Consider the following 16,974-nt stretch of genomic DNA (forward strand, 5'->3'; position numbering starts at 1 on the left):
GGAATTTTGTCCATCACAGTTTAGTTTTAAGAGTTTCATATATATGGAATCATACACAGTGCCCTCTTTTGTGAAAGGCTTCCTTGACTCAGCCCAACATTTCCGAGATTCATCGATGTTGCATGTATCAACACGTTGCTCCTTTCTGTTTTTGAGTGGTATTCCATTCTGCAGGTATAGTAACTGTCCTTTCTCCTACTGATGGGCACCTGGGCTATCTTCAATCTTTGGCTATATGCACGAAGCAGCTATGAAGACTTGGGTTCATGAGTCTTCTTGCTGGACATATGCTTTCATTTCTCTGGGGTTTGGCTGGGACGTCTTGTGTGATAATGGCGCTGTCTATCCTGATCCTTTGGAAAGCCCAACGCAGTCTCCTGGTCCCCCCAGGATGTACGATGGGGTCATTGAGAATTCAGTACGAGTCCAACTGCCTGTGTCTGAACTCAGATTCAGTCCTTCTCTAACTATGAGACCTTTTACAAAGTAAAATTACTTAAGCTTTCTGAATCTATTTTAGTGGCTAAAAAATGGGGGTAACAATGGAGATAAATGAGCATGTGAACCTTAGAGCATTATTCTGGGGAAGAAGTGAGTTCATGTACACACCTGCACAAGCCAAGTAAGGAGAGGCCACCTTTATCCTCTGATGCTCAACACCCAGCACAGTTTTATCACATGCCCATACATGCTACTTCTCTGCTCAAGAAATTACAATGGTTTTCTTGGGTTTCCTAGAACAAGTTTAACTTTGCCGCCTACATTTTAAAACCATTGCTCAAGTCACCTAAAATATCAAGCTGATTTTTTATGGACTGGAATTTTATCAGTTCAGGGATATAACATTCACTGTGCTGATCAGGAATGGTCATTGGCTGATGGGTCACCTTTGAATAACAAAAGGAGTAATGAAATGAATAATAAAAAATGGGAAAAGTCAATAACCAATACTATTCATTTGATAGACAAAATTTTCTCAATCATACGGGAGTGCCAGGGAGCACCAGAAAATAAAGAGGTTCTTGGCAATCAACAGATAGTGAAGGCTCCATAATTGGCCCAACCCAGAGCCTGTCAGGTTCACTGCCCCCTCAACATCCATATACACAACACCATGCTTGCATTTGTCTCCACCTCCATCCACATCGTCCTCCCAGACCCCACCCACCCACGCACCTGCCCTCGTTCTGTCCGCTCAGATCTTCTGCTTCCTTCAAAACAATCTCCAGCTCCACTATTTCAGTTGTTTCCCCTTTCCCAGGGACCCTCATCCTCTTTGACTACCTCCTACACTGGGAGAGGACAGCACCCACAGGTACACAGACTGACTGGCCTTGGGTCTCCAGTGAAATCACCAGCTCTTGGAAGGTAGGGACAGTATCTCAACTTTATTAAAGAACCTGGACAGTCACACATAAAAGCAACACATACATGTGCACGTGCACACACACGCACGCCCCCCCACACACATACCCAGACATACACAAAATGCAAATTCCTTTGAGCCTTGTTATTTTGTTCCACTTTCTTGTGTCAAACACCTACTGAGCACTTACTATGTGCTAGGGATTCAAAATAAAAGGAATGCTCCTTTCTCTCTAGGAGCTCAATCTGGTGTGGGAAGACAGATGCTAAATAGGTCATTACGACAACATGAGAGAGTGCTGACAGAGGGAACAGTGGGATGGTCCAGAGTGGAAGGCAGAATTCCCCACCCAAAAGGGTGGGAGTGAGTTACGATAACCTAGCAGTGAGGATTTAGGCTGAATTTTGAAGAGTAAGCAGAAGCAGGGACACATCTAGGAGGGGAAGTGGGTAGCACCTTCTCAATGATTTCTAGGTAAAATGTCACAATCGTTGTGAATATTGTGTTAACGAGACATTAGAGGACCATGTGAAAAGGAGAGTCCACTGCTCACACATACACTGGAAGCATCAGCATCAGGATGAACACCCACAGCACCTACTCCTGGGCCAGCCACTATGATGGCAGAAACTGGGTAGTTTTGTGAGTGTAAGGAGCAGAGCAGGACAAGGCTTGCTGAAAAGAGGAGAAAATACTCTAAATAGAGCAATCAACAGATCCAAAGGCACAGAGGTGCGATGGGCATTTTGAAGAGTAGGGGTCAATCTGGTAGAGGCTTATGGAGATGAATGGGACCAGATGGGGGAAGGGTGCCAAGAAATGAGGGTGCCAAGAAATGATCAAGGAGGTCTGGCTTAGTGTTCCCTAGAAGAAAGATGCTTGTCAGTTAGTGCCCAGATCCAGCCATCAGCCTAGGAACATGTCACCAAATCCACTGTCAAGTATAAAGAACACATCTCTATCAGCTCACAAACTACATCCCCAAAGAGTGCTTCAGCTATGAAGAAATATATATAAATAAGCCAACTACAACTGTTTGTATGTTCCATGGCTTGGGACAAGCCAGGTTCCAAAAACAAATGAAGGAAGCTTCCTGACTTCTTGGGGTTCACAAGCCACCCACTCCTTGATTGCTGGGCTAGAGAGGACCAGGTGCACCAGAGGTAGCAGGAGAGCATTAGCAAATGGTCACCAGCTGTCTTCATAGGTGCCCCCATTGGCCAGTTGATGAAAGTGGCTGTCACGGGCAAGCTCCAAGTTAGAACATTTCCTGTGCCTGGAGGGGACAGTGCACTAGCCCAGGCATCTGGGAAGGGGCATCAGAGAGAGAAAGCTAGGGGAAATTGGCAGGTGGATGCAGCCCAAAGAGATAAACAGGCTTGACGTCTCATGAACCTCATGCCCAAATGGAAAACACAGCCTCAAATCTGTCCCCAGAACAAACTCAGAAATTTTAAGGACTGGTCTATCTTGTACCCCAAAAGCAGCAATCAATCAAGGAAGGTACAGGGGACTTTAAGTACTCAACAGCTAGAATATTATAAACAGATCAGTTGTTTCATCCTTGGCCTGCTCAGGCTATGGGAGAAAGTACAAATGTCTTAGCTCAGAAACAAGGCACTCTTCAATCAGCCTCCACTCTAGAAAAGACAAACCAACTTAGAAGCTTGCAGAGCTAGAACTAGCCATGAAGTCATGACAGAAAGCTTGGGTCTGATGTGTAAGCACAGAGGCACCATGATGGACTGATTGCTTGTGTCTCCTTCTCAAATTCATACATTGAAATCTTAACCCCAATGTGATGGTATTAGGAAGTAGGACCTTTGGGAGATGGTTAGACCATGAGAATAGAGTCCTTATGAATGGGATTAGTACCCTTATTAAAGGACCCTGGAAAGCTCCTTCCCTGCTTCTGCCATGTGAGGACAAAGCAAGATGATGGCTATCTATGAACCAGGAAATGGGCTCTCAGCAGACACAGAATCCACCAGCACCTTGATCTAGGATTTCCAGCCTTCAGAACCATGAGAAATAAATGTTTATTGCTTGATCCCCCACAGTTTATGATATTTATTATGGCAGCCCAAAGTAAGACATGTACTCAATAACCTCACCTCTCTGCACCTGTGTCATCATGTTGGGCCTTGGGAAGGGTCAAGGATTTGTGACTGTGTCCCCCCTGGGGTATTCAAAAGCCCATGGACGGCATATTACTGCCAAAAATCAGAACAGCATACTGCAGGACCAGAAATCAAACTACCTAGGTTCAAAATCCTGACTCAGGAGTTTCACCTTGGGAGTGGGAATGTACGATGAGCAAAGGAAGGAGGCTAGGATGATCCATGTGGTAATGGATTAGAGTCAGAGACTTCAGTAAGAACTGAGGCTTAACACAGATACACCTTGTTACAACTAGAAACAGATATGCATACATCTGTGGGTTAAAATGCACACTTGTATTTCTTTGTTCTGTGACCTGAGAGGGCCTAAAAGAAATGGCACTCCGGTAGCAATGAGCACACACCTAGCTCCCAGATCTTGGTTTCTAGTATCACCCTCCATCTTCTTAAAGAAATGGCTGAATCTAGGACAAGGGTGAGAAATAAACAAGGTGAGCCTGACGCATCTTACAGTATCAGAAAATATTGCAGAAGTGCTCAACCAAAAATTGACAGGGATATGTCAAAGGGGCACAAGAAGCCTACCGGAAAGGCTCCCAGTGGCCAAAGCAAGAAATTAAATAAAGCTGTACTGCATTATAACCCAAGGTAGAAAATAAATATGCATGACTTCATATCAATCTAAATAAATGATGGAATAAATTAATAAATGAAGGATAAGAGACGAATCTCCTATGCAAAAGAATAATTTATGTAGTTTCTCTCCCCTCGATGACATGGAGCCTAATTCCCCACTCCTTAACAGTAGGCTATGGATAGATTTCCTTCTAGAGCACACTATGGAAGGGAGGAGGGAAAGTAACCTCACAGCGGAGAAGCTCAACAAACACTACTTCAGCCAAGTGATAAAGATCAACATCAATAGTCATAGATCATGTTGATGGTAGATGCCTTTTATATGATGTGATGCCAATGGCACTTTCCTTCTGTGATCTTCCCCAAATCCATAACCTCAGTCTAATTATGAGGGGAGAAAATCACATAAAGTCCAAGAGAGGGGCATCCTACGATATATTCCTTAAAACACCAGTACTCCTCCAAGCTGTCAAGGTCATCAACAACAAGGGAAGTCTTGGAAACTGTCACAGCCAAGATGAGCCTAAGGAGACATGACAACCAAATGTAATGTGGTCTCCTGGACAGGATCCCAGAACAGAAAAAGGACATTAGGTAAGAAACAAAAATAACAAGGGAATCTGAATAAGCTATGGACTTCAGTGAATAATAATGGATCAGTATTGGGTCATCAATTGCAACAAATGTGCCATACTAGTGTAAGACATTAAAAACAGGGGAAATAGAATGTGGGGTATTATGTGACTTCTCTGTGCTATCTTCACAAAGTTTCTGAACGTCTAAAACTGTTCTATAGAATAAAGCCTCTCAATTAAAAAAAATAATTGGCTCTACCGCTCACTAGTTCTAGAACTGTCACTGGGTTGATTCCACTCTGTGCCTCAGTCTTCTCCTCCATAAAGTGGGATTTTTATACTTCATAAAATTGGAGGGCATAGGCTATGAGAACATGTATGCAAAGTTCCTGTTCCAATGCTTGGAATACAGGAGGTACACAAATGTGGCATAATTATTATTACTGTTACCGCCATTGTTATCTCAATAAAATAATAATTTAAACTTATTAGCAACCATCTCAACAGAAGGATCTAAAAGTTTCCTTTTACCGATGCGGCGATTTTGAAACACAAGTTACTGGGAGGAAAGCCTCTAAAACTTCACCCCAAACTCATGCCCTGGGATTGCAATGGACGCAAGATGCACCTGTTACAAAGACCCACCTATCCCAAGGTCACCTGGCAGGAAACAGGCCACCTTCCATAGCCCACACCGAATATGATAAAGCATCCCAGATAATGTGATTATTTAAATATGGTTATCCTTGCCCTCATACGCCGCACACATACACACAAAGTGAATCCATGTAAAATTAAATGGTAACATTGTTCAGTTAGTGCTGGAGAGGCGGATGCATTTCCAGAACGTACAACTCAGAATATTCCACTGGTTCTGGAAAGAATGGGAAATAATATACATACACAGTAAACATTAGCATACGGGAAATGTGAAACAGCCACTTTCCACCATAAAAATGTTAACGCATTTTTCTCATTTGCTAGTTAACTGACAACTTGGCACTTTTACCTGGAAACGGTTAACAATAAATTTAATTTATTCACCCAAATCCCACACTCACAAAGAAAACAATATTTCATGACGTGTAACATTACTAGGGGAGCCATAATTCACGGCTCAAGGGTCAGAGCTTCAGAATAGATGGGTTTTCTGAGGTGGCTGGGAAAACCTAAGATCCAGCCTCAGCAGTTTGCCCAAGAGTTTGAAATACGCAAAAGAGCTCAAGTCAAGCACATTATAAATGGCAGAGGTATCCGTCACCACAAGCCCACCCCAACAATTACCAGGCTTGGCTGGGCTGCCAGAAACCAAACTATGATTTATTGTTCTCTTCAAATTAGTAAAAGCAATGCCATCCATTGTGAATTCCAGAGCTGATGCTCCAAACTGGCCGTGTGAGTAGGTTCCACTTCTGAAGCCACAGTTCTCTGAACCTTAATTCTCAGCCACTAGGGAAGCCTCTGCATTCACCCAAGTTCTTTAGATAACGGTCGTTAACCTGCAGTATGGGATATTTCTGCACTCTGTTAACTCAAATCCACATAAAACCCCTCAAGATAAAGCATCCTCAGGAAGCCACGTGGGGTCAAGGATTCTTCCCAACTCCTTCATTTTACAGGTGGAAATATTGAGGTTATAGGGCAAAGCAAGTGGCTCAATCGCCCCCACAAAGGCAATCCTGTTGGGAGCCAAATCGAGGTCTCCTAAGCATTTAACACATAACTACGTGATACCTATGATACACATGTATACGTACACTGGAGAAAGGTGGCTTTTTAAAAATCTAAAGATATGTATAGGAGCATGTTCACGATGCCCTTGATGAGCAAAACCTGCACAGCCTTAAGGAGAGGAGGTGTCAGTTATGGGCATGTTATTCCCCACAGGTAAAGTGAGCAAAAAATGGGACACTCAGTGGAGGCAAGCTGGCCGGGAATAGGGTCGCAGAGACCCACTAAGGGGAATGCTTAGGGCCTGTGGGCAGACCCCCCCCCACCACCACCACCACCTCAGCCCCACCTGAGCCTGCTCAGTGCTCAGCCCTGGTCCTGGTTTTAACTTCTCACACACTGTCCTTATGCATTTGCATAGCAACCAGTATGGCAATTTTTAATGGAAATAGGACCCCACCACTGTTTTGCTTAAAACCCACTGCTGACTTCCTTCCTCTGATCTCCAGACTACATTCCTGCCCTCTTCTCGCTGTTCATTTCACACGACGCTCTTCCTCACTTGTGAGCTCCAGCCACACCGGTTTCCTTCTGGAACACTGGGGTGTTCTTGGCCCATCGGGGTTCCTCCACATCCTCCAATAGCTGGTCCTTCTGGGCACTGTCTAACCGCCCCGTCCAGCCCTCCTGGCCACCAGCACACCATCTGTCTTCACCACACGCATCTCTCAGAATTTATGTTGCTCGTTTATTGGCATGCTGAGTGCCAGTGCCCCCCAAGCTAGACTGTAAGTTCCATGAGCAGAGAGCCCTCGCTGTCGTGTCCGTCCCCTTATCCTCAAGGTCTAGAAAGTGCCTGGCACATATATACCGTTCGCTGGAAAAACAAGTGCACTATGTTTGAGAGGTATCAAAAATTACTTGAGCCGAAAGAAAAAGCTCGTAAATAGCAAGATCACAGCTCCAGGTGAGAACTGAGCAGGAGGAAACGCTCTGCCTCCTCGGGCTCAGAGTCTATCAGGGACTTCAGTTCACAGCACAGAGCAGAGAATTAACTCGATGGTGAAGTCTTTATACTGTGCCCACTTACGCTTTCAAATGCCCTGCTGAGTGGCATTGCTCTGATTTCCAAGCCACTCACTCAGTTTCTGTTCAATTTCAGATTCAAGCTTGAGCTTTTAGAGGAGTATTCAAAAGGTGCTTCAGTAACTTCAAATGAGGCGTGTGTGCGTGTGTGTGTGTGTGTGTGTGTGTGGTCCTGGCTTCATTATTAAACGATTGATATGAAAGTGCTCTAAAACTCAAGATTCTAGACACGTGTGCACATACAGCATTTTCAATTGCATCTGATGTTGGAAAGGCAGTTCTATGGCACTCTGGAATTTCTGAGAGCCATCCAGGGGCACACGGGCTCTGCTGTCCACAGAGAACATGGGTCAATTAAGGCTCCTTGAAAATGTAGCCCCGTGGCCCTGGAACTCATCTAGACAGAAGGCCCAGCTGCGGGCCCACTGGTCCTTGACAGTTCCCCATGCCCTGTGGTCTAACCGCCACAGCAAGGGGCTTTTACGGAAGAGAGAAATGTAACGAGCTATAAAATGGCACAGGAGCGGGGGAGAAACACGTCCCCACGTGCACACAGCACGGACACCGCAAAGAAAGGCCCAGCGGTAGCTGCTGAGCCATCACCTACTATAACAAGATTGATCTGTAGTGAAATAAAAGATAATGCAATCCAGGGGAAATAACTTCGGTTTCCTCTGAGAATGTCTGATGTTGTCAACTTGTGAGGCTACTTCCCTCTTCAGCCCGCCACGGTGCACAGCGGCCCAAACAGGCAGGCGCTCCTCGGGGCAGCCAGGCCTCACGCACTCACCGCCGGAAGAACACAATGGCAAAGCAGCGTCTCCCGCAGCTGCCCGTGACTCCTCAGGCACCGCCTGGATGCCCACGGCACGGTCAGGAGGCCAAAGACACCCGGAGTTCCCACGTGTGTGTAGATGGGGCCTCAGCGACGATGCGGTGGTTTCTGTTCATCTGAAGCCACGTAGCTTTCTGGTTGTCTATTTCAAGCACCATGCTTGGCCCCCCGTGTTTCAAATTAATGGTACAATTCTGGAACAGAGTTTCAACCACAGGAGACATCGTGCAGTCACGTTTTTGACTATCTCTAAGACACAGAACCCTCTGTCTTGGTTTGATGTGACTGTCACCAACACATTTTTTCAAGTTTATTTATTTTGAGAGAGAGAGAGAGAGAGAGAGGGCGCGCGCATGAATGGGGGGAGAAGCAGAGAGAGAGGGAGAGGGAGAGAATCCCAAGCAGGCTCCACCCTGCCAGCACAGAGGGTGATGCAGGGCTCGAACTCACAGACTGTGAGATTATAACCTGAGCTGAAATCCAGACTCTGACACTTAACCGACTGAGCCACCCAGATGCCCCATCCAACACCTTTTAACTGTCACATTTTACTGAGCATTAATTTCATTGGCAGAATGGCCGGAAGCAAAGGTAAGGAAGGGGCACCAGCTGGTGGGTTCTTTGCTACCATTTCAGAGAAATGTCCGTCTCCACATGTAACGGTCCTGTAAGGCCGGAGCCATGTAAATTATTCACAAAAGCAAGTTCAATTCTCTGCATTCGAAATCCTGGTAATATCTTACACAGGAGCTGCCGCCCACCATCACGCAGGGCAACGGGCAGCTAGCAGCTTCCGTCTCTGGAAGATGCTATTAAGTCCCGATAGCCAGTGATTTGCAGATGATTATAACTTTTGCTCTGCATATCATTGCTACTGACAGGCAAATCCCATCAATCAAATGGAATGACTGATTATAAAAGGAGCCAAACTTGACAGAGGTAGCCTAATAAGCCGTTTTTTATACCAACCATGACAACCGAGAATGCTCACAATCGTTCGAAGAAAAGCCAGTTCTGCTACAAGCCTTTTCCCTCCCACTCTCCGGTGGCCTCAGCCCTCATGATCCAGAAAGACTTCCCAAATTCAAGTGCCTCGTGTCTCAAAAGGAGAAATGCAATTCAGCGTCGGCTGGTGAGTGGACTCAAGCTCAGGCAAAAAAAAAAAAAAAGAAAGAAAGAAAGAAAACCTCTTTTCCTCCCAGAGCGTCACCGTGAACCCCCAATTTGTCAAGGAAGAAGACACACTGCACCGAGGGGCCCCGACAACAGGGCTCCCACTACATCAACAGTCACGGCACCTTTTCAATTTTGCTCATCTCTTAGTCTCTAGCCAAATGGAACTTATTACTTATAGCTTGTTGGGATTTATGAATTATTTATAAAAGTAGGTCTGTGACTCCAGACTCTTAAAAGACAAACACAACAGTCCCCTCATTGTTACCCACAACGGCGCTTCTATCAGAGAGAGCAGGCAGACATTCTCCATAACACACGCTGCATGTTTGGGCTGAAATAATCGTTGTGAAAATATCAAGCCTGTAAGATTATTCGGAAGCTATTTATGGGATGCCTAGATGTATTTTTAAACCGGTGTCTTTTATTCCGAGCCAGCCTTGGATTCAAGAAAGACATAGCAAACACACGTGCCACAAACGTATTACCCAGCTTGAGTATAGTTATGCCCTGCCGATCCTACTGGGTGGTTTCAGACTGTGATCTAAAAAAAAGGGTGGGGGGGAAGAGGTGGCTTCCCCTTAACGTGTGTCTGGCAGGTACAACAAGGCTGTGCCCACGAGCCTCCCTCTGCACCCCAGAGCACAGGGGCTGTGCATCCTCAGTGAGGACTAAAACACGCAACCAGAAGACGCAGTTAGACTTCCCATCTCCAACTCCTCAGAACACATGACCTTGGCTGGCAAAACAGATAAGACACTCTATGCCCTCGCCTGGCTCCATCTCTGTCACAGGCACAGTTGGAGGGGTTTCCAGGGACACCTGGGTTGAAGGTGTCATGCCATGATCTTACCTACACCTCCTCTCAGGACAGGGACACATTTCTTTAGCAAAGAAACCTCCACATGGAACTGGCATCTGAAGCCCTGCCCAAGCAGCAGGTGGCCCTGATGCAAGAGCCCTGAGGGACAGGGATCTTCCATCTGAACCCCCCAGAGACACCTGCTCCTCACCAGCCCCACGCGTCCCAAGCCTACCCGTTCCCTGACAGAGACCCGGCCATGACTCTCCCCAGTGTTCCTGGCCAAACTGCCCAGCCCCCACTCTACCTCCAAGTATGGTCCGGAGGCAGAAGCCGGACAGCAGAGGCCCAGAGAGGCTGATGGCACTTCAGGCCACCTGAAGCTATCATCCTCAGGTGCCTCCTAAAGCCCCCATGATGAGTCCACAGAGAATGCGAAGCCCCACAACCCTCTGCCCACAGAGGACACCCTTGTTCCCAAACAATCACAGCCAGTGGCAAAGCAGGCAGGCGACAGTGAACTTACCTTGCTGGAAAATATCTGCCAGGAGGGTGAAAAACCAAGGGAAGAGAGGGGAGAGAGAGAGAGAGAGAGAGGAGAAAAAATATTAATAATGACATTGCAAATGACAATGATGATAATCACAGCTAACATATGTTGACTTTGCTGGGCACTCTTTGTACAATATTTCCCTTAACTCAGAGGCAGTGGTTAAGAGCCCGGGCTCTGGAATGAAACTCTTGGATTTAAATCCTGGCTCAACCCTTAACTAACTCTGTGGCTTACATTTCCTAAACCACAAATAGACAGGAGTACTGGAAAGATCAAACAAATTACGTCCTCTGTTTTAAGAGCTTACATCAGTGACCAGCACGTAGTAAACGTAGAGAATTTGGTGGTTATTATTAAAATTAATATTATTATTTTTCACAACCACCTTTTAGAGTAGGTTGTATTCTCATCCTTATTCAGCAGATTGGGGAAAGCGAGACCATAGAAACTCATCCAAGGCCACAGAGGAGGAAACAATCGGCTGGGGATTGGACCCAAATGTCTGATTCCAAAACCCCATCTTTTCACCCACTACCAAGTGCTTGCCTGGTTTACAAGCAACACAAAAACAACACCACACAAGAGAATAAACAGAGGAAGGCTCTACAAGTATACGAAGGTTCCCCATTTAAATCAAAGAGAAAGACATTTGTATGAATTCTCCATATGTAACCCACGACTAATAATGCCACATCTTCCTATTATCCTAGGTCAAAGTCTCTTAAAAGGTGAAAAACTGTGACTTTATTTTTTTTCAACAATTACTTGAGAGGCCATATACCAAGCACTATGTCTGGTACTGGGAAACATACAGGTAACAAAAAGCATAAACAAACAGTCACTAATATCCCTCTACTGGTAACCACTGGCACGCCTTCTACCTTACATTTGTTTCTTCCTGTTTTTAATCTTCATAGAAATGCACTCACACTGTCTGCCTTTTGCTCCACAGTGACTGTGGGAATCATCCACGCTCCACACAGCATATCACTCATTCTCACTGCTATATACTATTCCACTGTGTGATTATATCCTAAGTTATTTTCCCTTTGTAATGTTGATGGATTGTTTTCAGTGTTTGACAATTAGGAACTGTGATGAATATCTTTGTACATGTCTTTTGGTGAACACTTATGCATACGCCAGGTCCTTTCTGATATCTTTTTTTTTTAAAAAATGTTTTAATGTTTGAGAGAGAGAGAGAGAGAGAGAGCGTGGGGCAGGGCAGAGAAAGAGGGAGACACAGAATCTGAAGCAGGCTCCAGGCTCTGACCTGTCAGCACTGAGCCCGACACAGGGCTTGAACCCACAAACCACGAGATCATGATCTGAGCCGAAGTCGGACACTCAATCAATTGAGCCACTCAGGTGCCCCTTTTCTGACGTCTCATATGTGCATTCAGGCTCATTCTGTTCTCAACGTCTCAGATGTGCATTCAGGCTCATTCTGTTCTCAACGTCTCAGATGTGCATTCAGGCTCATTCTGTTCTCAACTGCCTCCCAATCACCCCAAAAGTTCTCTCATCTGTTCATATTTCCCATTCAGTAACTGAAGGTCGAATACAGTGCTGGTAGGAACACAGCAGCACCCAGACATGAGCCCGCTCCTACCCTGCTTAATGGGGTGGTAGGCAGGTACAAAACTTCTGGAAGATAGCTTGACGATATGTAAGAAAATGTTAAATATATAGTCCTTGACCTGATAGTACCACTTCCAGGAATTTAATCCAATGAAATAAGTAAAGGTACAAAATGAGTCTATAAGGACGTTTATCACAGCATTGTGTATACTGGCAAAACAATGATTTTTGCCTATTTATCTACAGGGAATCAAACCAAAAATAATTTATCCCACAAAATGGATTATGGTGCAACCGTTGAAAATCTTTATTTAAAGACTTTGATTACTGTTGAATGAAAAAAATCAGCCAGCAACAGGGAACACGTGTCCCGAGACCACTTACGAATGCGTACGCAAGCATGTGCGAGCGTTTATCTCCATGAAGAAAGACCGTCATGGAAATGTTTGTCTTCGGGTGATGGAATCTGGGGTCACTTTTTGAAATCCTATGTAAGCATTTCTGTACGACTGTAATTTGTAACACGGACCATGCCTTACGTCCATAATCCGAATTTTAAAACTTTATTTTCATACTGGAAACTAAATAAGAACTGGACCATCAACATCTACATTTGCTGCCAGGAGCTACACATCAGCTCCTACGAGGTCACAGAGAGTGGAGAGCCCATAAAAGGTGCAGATGGGATGCACACCTGAGTGGATTAAACAGACCGCAAGGAGGGGAATACCTGTGGGAACGGTGTTCATTCCGCTGGCGTAGCTGTGACCCTCGCGAAGGGTGTCGTTCACACACAATACACACACTCCCAAGGGCATACGCAGGCTGTGGCACAGCTATGTCAGGTTACAGGCTCCCAGGACCCAGGCAATTGGCTGAAACACCACCCTATCCCTCACGCTCACGAAAGCTAATTGGGATGTAAATGGGCATATCGGTGCCGTTCCAGGACAACTTCGACTCTGCCCTAACTTATATACACTATCTGTTATTTTCTAACCTCCACCATTCATCATTGGTACAAGTTCCGACACGGCAGTGGAAGGACGGCACTCACCCGCCATGCCTCAACATTGTCCGGAGACTGTGAGAAGGACCATGCGCAGCTCCCTAAATATACCCATCACATGCATCTGTTGCCTGGAACACGCAGTCCATACCACCCACACTCGGACCAGCCTGCACACCTGGAGGGGCTCTCCTCCTCAGCCTTCAAATGTCACAGCCACTGTGAAGTCTCTCAGTGCCTATCCCCACAGAGAGGGAAGTCTCTGTTCCCACCTCTCTGCTCCTAGAGTAAACTGTGCACTTTGCAATTATAGCTCATCTTATAGTTCGTTATTTATATAGCCTACAAGCTCCCGAGGACAAGAGTCATGGGTCTTAATCACTTTGTGGATCCTCAATGACTGGCATGGTATGAGCCCACACAGGAGGGAAGGAAAAAGGGCTGGTGTGTCTTAGCACTCATCTGGTCCAACCCCTTAATTTGCAGAGGAGGAAACTGAGTCCCAGAGAAGGAGATATTTCCCAAGGTCACACAAGGCACTAAAGATTCAGCCAGGACTACATGAGATTCATTTAACCTTAATGAAGCACAAAAGCTCATCCCTATTATTAGCAAAGTACAAATTAGAGATTTATCATTCTCCTCTAATGAATGCAGACAAAAATTTCCAACCTTGAAAATATCAGTGAAATAAGATTAGTCTTTTAAACACGGATCCAGTCTCGACATCCGTCCCCGATCCTCAACCTCCTATCCATGGCTTTTGACAGGGAGCACTTCCTTTGAAATTCAGTAGTGATTTGAATCACTGGAAAGTATCAGTGGGCAGGGAGGGAGGAAATTCAGGCAGGGATTTAGTGACCTTATTCCTTCCCGTTTCATTGTATATTTCACGCTTTAGCAGACAAACCTGCATAGAGTACTACTCATATCCTCTATTCCAAGAAACACTCTTGAATTTTGTATAAGCTATTTAAAATTAAAAAAAAAAAACCTTTTTCAGCTTCATTTACATTTTGCACCTTTTTATTCAAATGTAAATTTTAATAAACACCAGTATAAATATTGCAACAATTTTGCACATGAGTTATCTTGTAATTTACACTCTAAATTTATGTCTTTTGTAGTCTGTGGCATAAATCATTCCGCTCTTAGCATTAGTTAGCTCTTTGCTCTGTATAATAATGGCTTGGGTACCTTCTTTAAAGTTTCACTTGTCTAGACTGAAACAGCCATCCAGGCTCAGGCTCCAATGATTCACGGGCAGAAGAACAGAAAGTAAGTGAGAAGACTGTAAATCCTGTGCTGTTTGGCCACATTTTACCTCCCCCAAATTCTGGACCTCAGAGGGTATTAGCTACAGGAATACTCTAACCACCTTCATGTCCATCACCCCTAATCCCCAAGCCATAGGGACTAGTCACTTATAAAACTCAAAAGGCCCTCACATTTGAGTGACATATTCTCCTTTTAGTGTAACCAATCGCTCAGAATTATTTGGGAGTCAATCACTTACACACTCTGCACTTGAAGTTCCTTGCTGATGAGCTGGAGATATTTTAACACCCACGCCCTGGTGTTGGGCAGGTTCAGTGGGATAATTTACAGAAACAGCTGCCATTAAGAATCACTCTGAGAGTGAGACTCAGTGCCATCCTTCCTGCTTTCCCAGGAATGGGAAATCACACAAGCACGGGGCTGGGAGTCACCAACACCCACCCAGCCACAGTCAGGTTGAGCCCAAAGGACGCTAGGGACACTAGTGCAGAGGAAATAAACTCCTTCAGACAAAGCTCTGCTCACACTCACTTCCCTCAATCAGTCACAGGAACAAAGAAAGCCTGTTCTCCAGCCCCAGCCCCACCCCCACCCCCCGGAGCCATTCTGGTCCTATAGATAGATGAAAGGCCATGTGTAAGATGGCGACTCAGATGTGGGGAGAAGAAAATCAAAAGGAGCTCATATTTGTCTTTCTTAGCTTGATGCCCAGTTTCTTCCGTTAGGAATGAGCATCAAGGGTACTTGTCCCCCTCCCCCACAGTCACTGAGAGAATTCACACCCTAGAGTTCTTTAATGCACTGAGTCCTCCAGAGACAGGGGCCATAAAAAGACTGGATTACTTATTATTATTAATAAGTTATGGCAATTAGACTGGGTGATTCCTAAGCGTTGCTGATTAAAAACTTTCTTGAGTGCCTACTCATCCACATGGCTAGTGTTTACCTCTATTAAAAATGATTTAACTACACTCTGGGTGAACCCCTCTCTTGCGCCTGGGTTAATAATTAGCAGTGCACAGAGCCACGCGGGTTAAGTGAGTTGGCTCTCCTTTATTTATCTATTGCTTTATTTTATGAGGAGAACTGGATGGCAGTCTCATTGCCCATTGAGCCTGCTAGGAATAATTTACTATTTCAATCCACAGTCCATGGAGATGGTTAGAGAAAACTTCACTATTATTACAACATCACACTCAGCCCACACCCCACGGCACTGAAGATATGCCAAACAGAGAAAGTGTGCCCGACTTCCACGAGACGGGGGGAGGTAAAGTTACCAGTTCTCAAACAATGTAATCATACTACTCTCTCAATTTTGCTTTCTTTTCTAGGTTAAATTATATATGAGGGGAGTTTAGTTTCTTGAAAATGCATGCACTTAACTCCCATTTAAGAAGTCTCACCTGGGGAGATAGCTGTCTTGTGAGTCCTCCTGTGGTTTGAGCTACAGAAAGAAAATTCTCTTTCAAGTACAAGTGCTTTTACAGTAAAGCACTGCAAATTTTACCGGGACCCAACTAACCAGGGGCAAAGGGAGAGACATAGAGAACAGCTGAAATGAACACTGCTTCCTCGAATGGGGTGAGGTACGCCATCAACCAAAATCAGTTTCAAGATCAGCTGAGCTCTCCCTTCGCCAGATTTAAAAACCAGATTTCATATATGTCAATAGGAAGGGCAACTAGAATTCAGTCTCCATGTTTCTATAAAACTATGTGAATGAAGAGAATCCTTTCTTTTCTTTGTTGAAAAGTGGGCCCACCAATGCCTCCTCTCTTGTTGAATACCAGCACTCCAGAGTAGCTGTGCTGGACACTCACAAAGCTGAGGTCCAAAAATGGCAGGCATGCTTCCCAAGGAGAGCTGGGTTAACTCCTTCTCTCCCAAATACAATCTAGTGTCATGTTACCGCATAATCATGGCCACCGGATCCCATGACCTAAGATTGGGTCCTGGCCCCTCGACCAGATGGAAACCAAGGAGGAAACCTCTCGCAGACTATGTTCTCATCTAGAAGACAGGGATGGGAGAGAGAAGCTTCTTCTCTCCCCTGCAGCTATCACAAGGATCAAGCTGGAATAATTTAAGCAAACCAGAGGACACGGACTTTAGCATCAAATAACACTAAGTTCAAATCCTTGCTAGTTCACCATCCTGGCCATATTGGGCTAGCTATTTAAGCCCTCTCTCCGGGTCTTGGTCTCTTCATTTAGAAAACGGAGATAATAAAACTTTCTTTTAGAATTCAAAGGGACAACCCAGATACATGGAAAACAATTAGCACAG

General features: G+C 45.1%; 1 protein-coding gene across 5 annotated transcripts in view; it reads right to left on the minus strand.

Moving 5' to 3' along the window:
* GFRA1 (GDNF family receptor alpha 1) overlaps positions 1 to 16,974 on the minus strand; it is a 207,245-nt gene that overhangs the window by 134,993 nt on the left and 55,278 nt on the right. For 4 of the 5 annotated variants that reach the window (XM_053207848.1, XM_053207849.1, XM_027063195.2 and 1 more), the window contains exon 5: positions 10,791 to 10,805. The exons of the other annotated variant lie outside the window; for it this stretch is intronic. In XM_053207848.1, the coding sequence (XP_053063823.1) occupies positions 10,791 to 10,805 (15 nt within the window). The remainder of the gene's footprint in view (positions 1 to 10,790; positions 10,806 to 16,974) is intronic. 5 annotated transcript variants of the gene reach the window in all.

The sequence above is a fragment of the Acinonyx jubatus genome, chromosome D2, assembly GCF_027475565.1.
Source record: "Acinonyx jubatus isolate Ajub_Pintada_27869175 chromosome D2, VMU_Ajub_asm_v1.0, whole genome shotgun sequence".
NCBI lineage: Eukaryota > Metazoa > Chordata > Mammalia > Carnivora > Felidae > Acinonyx > Acinonyx jubatus.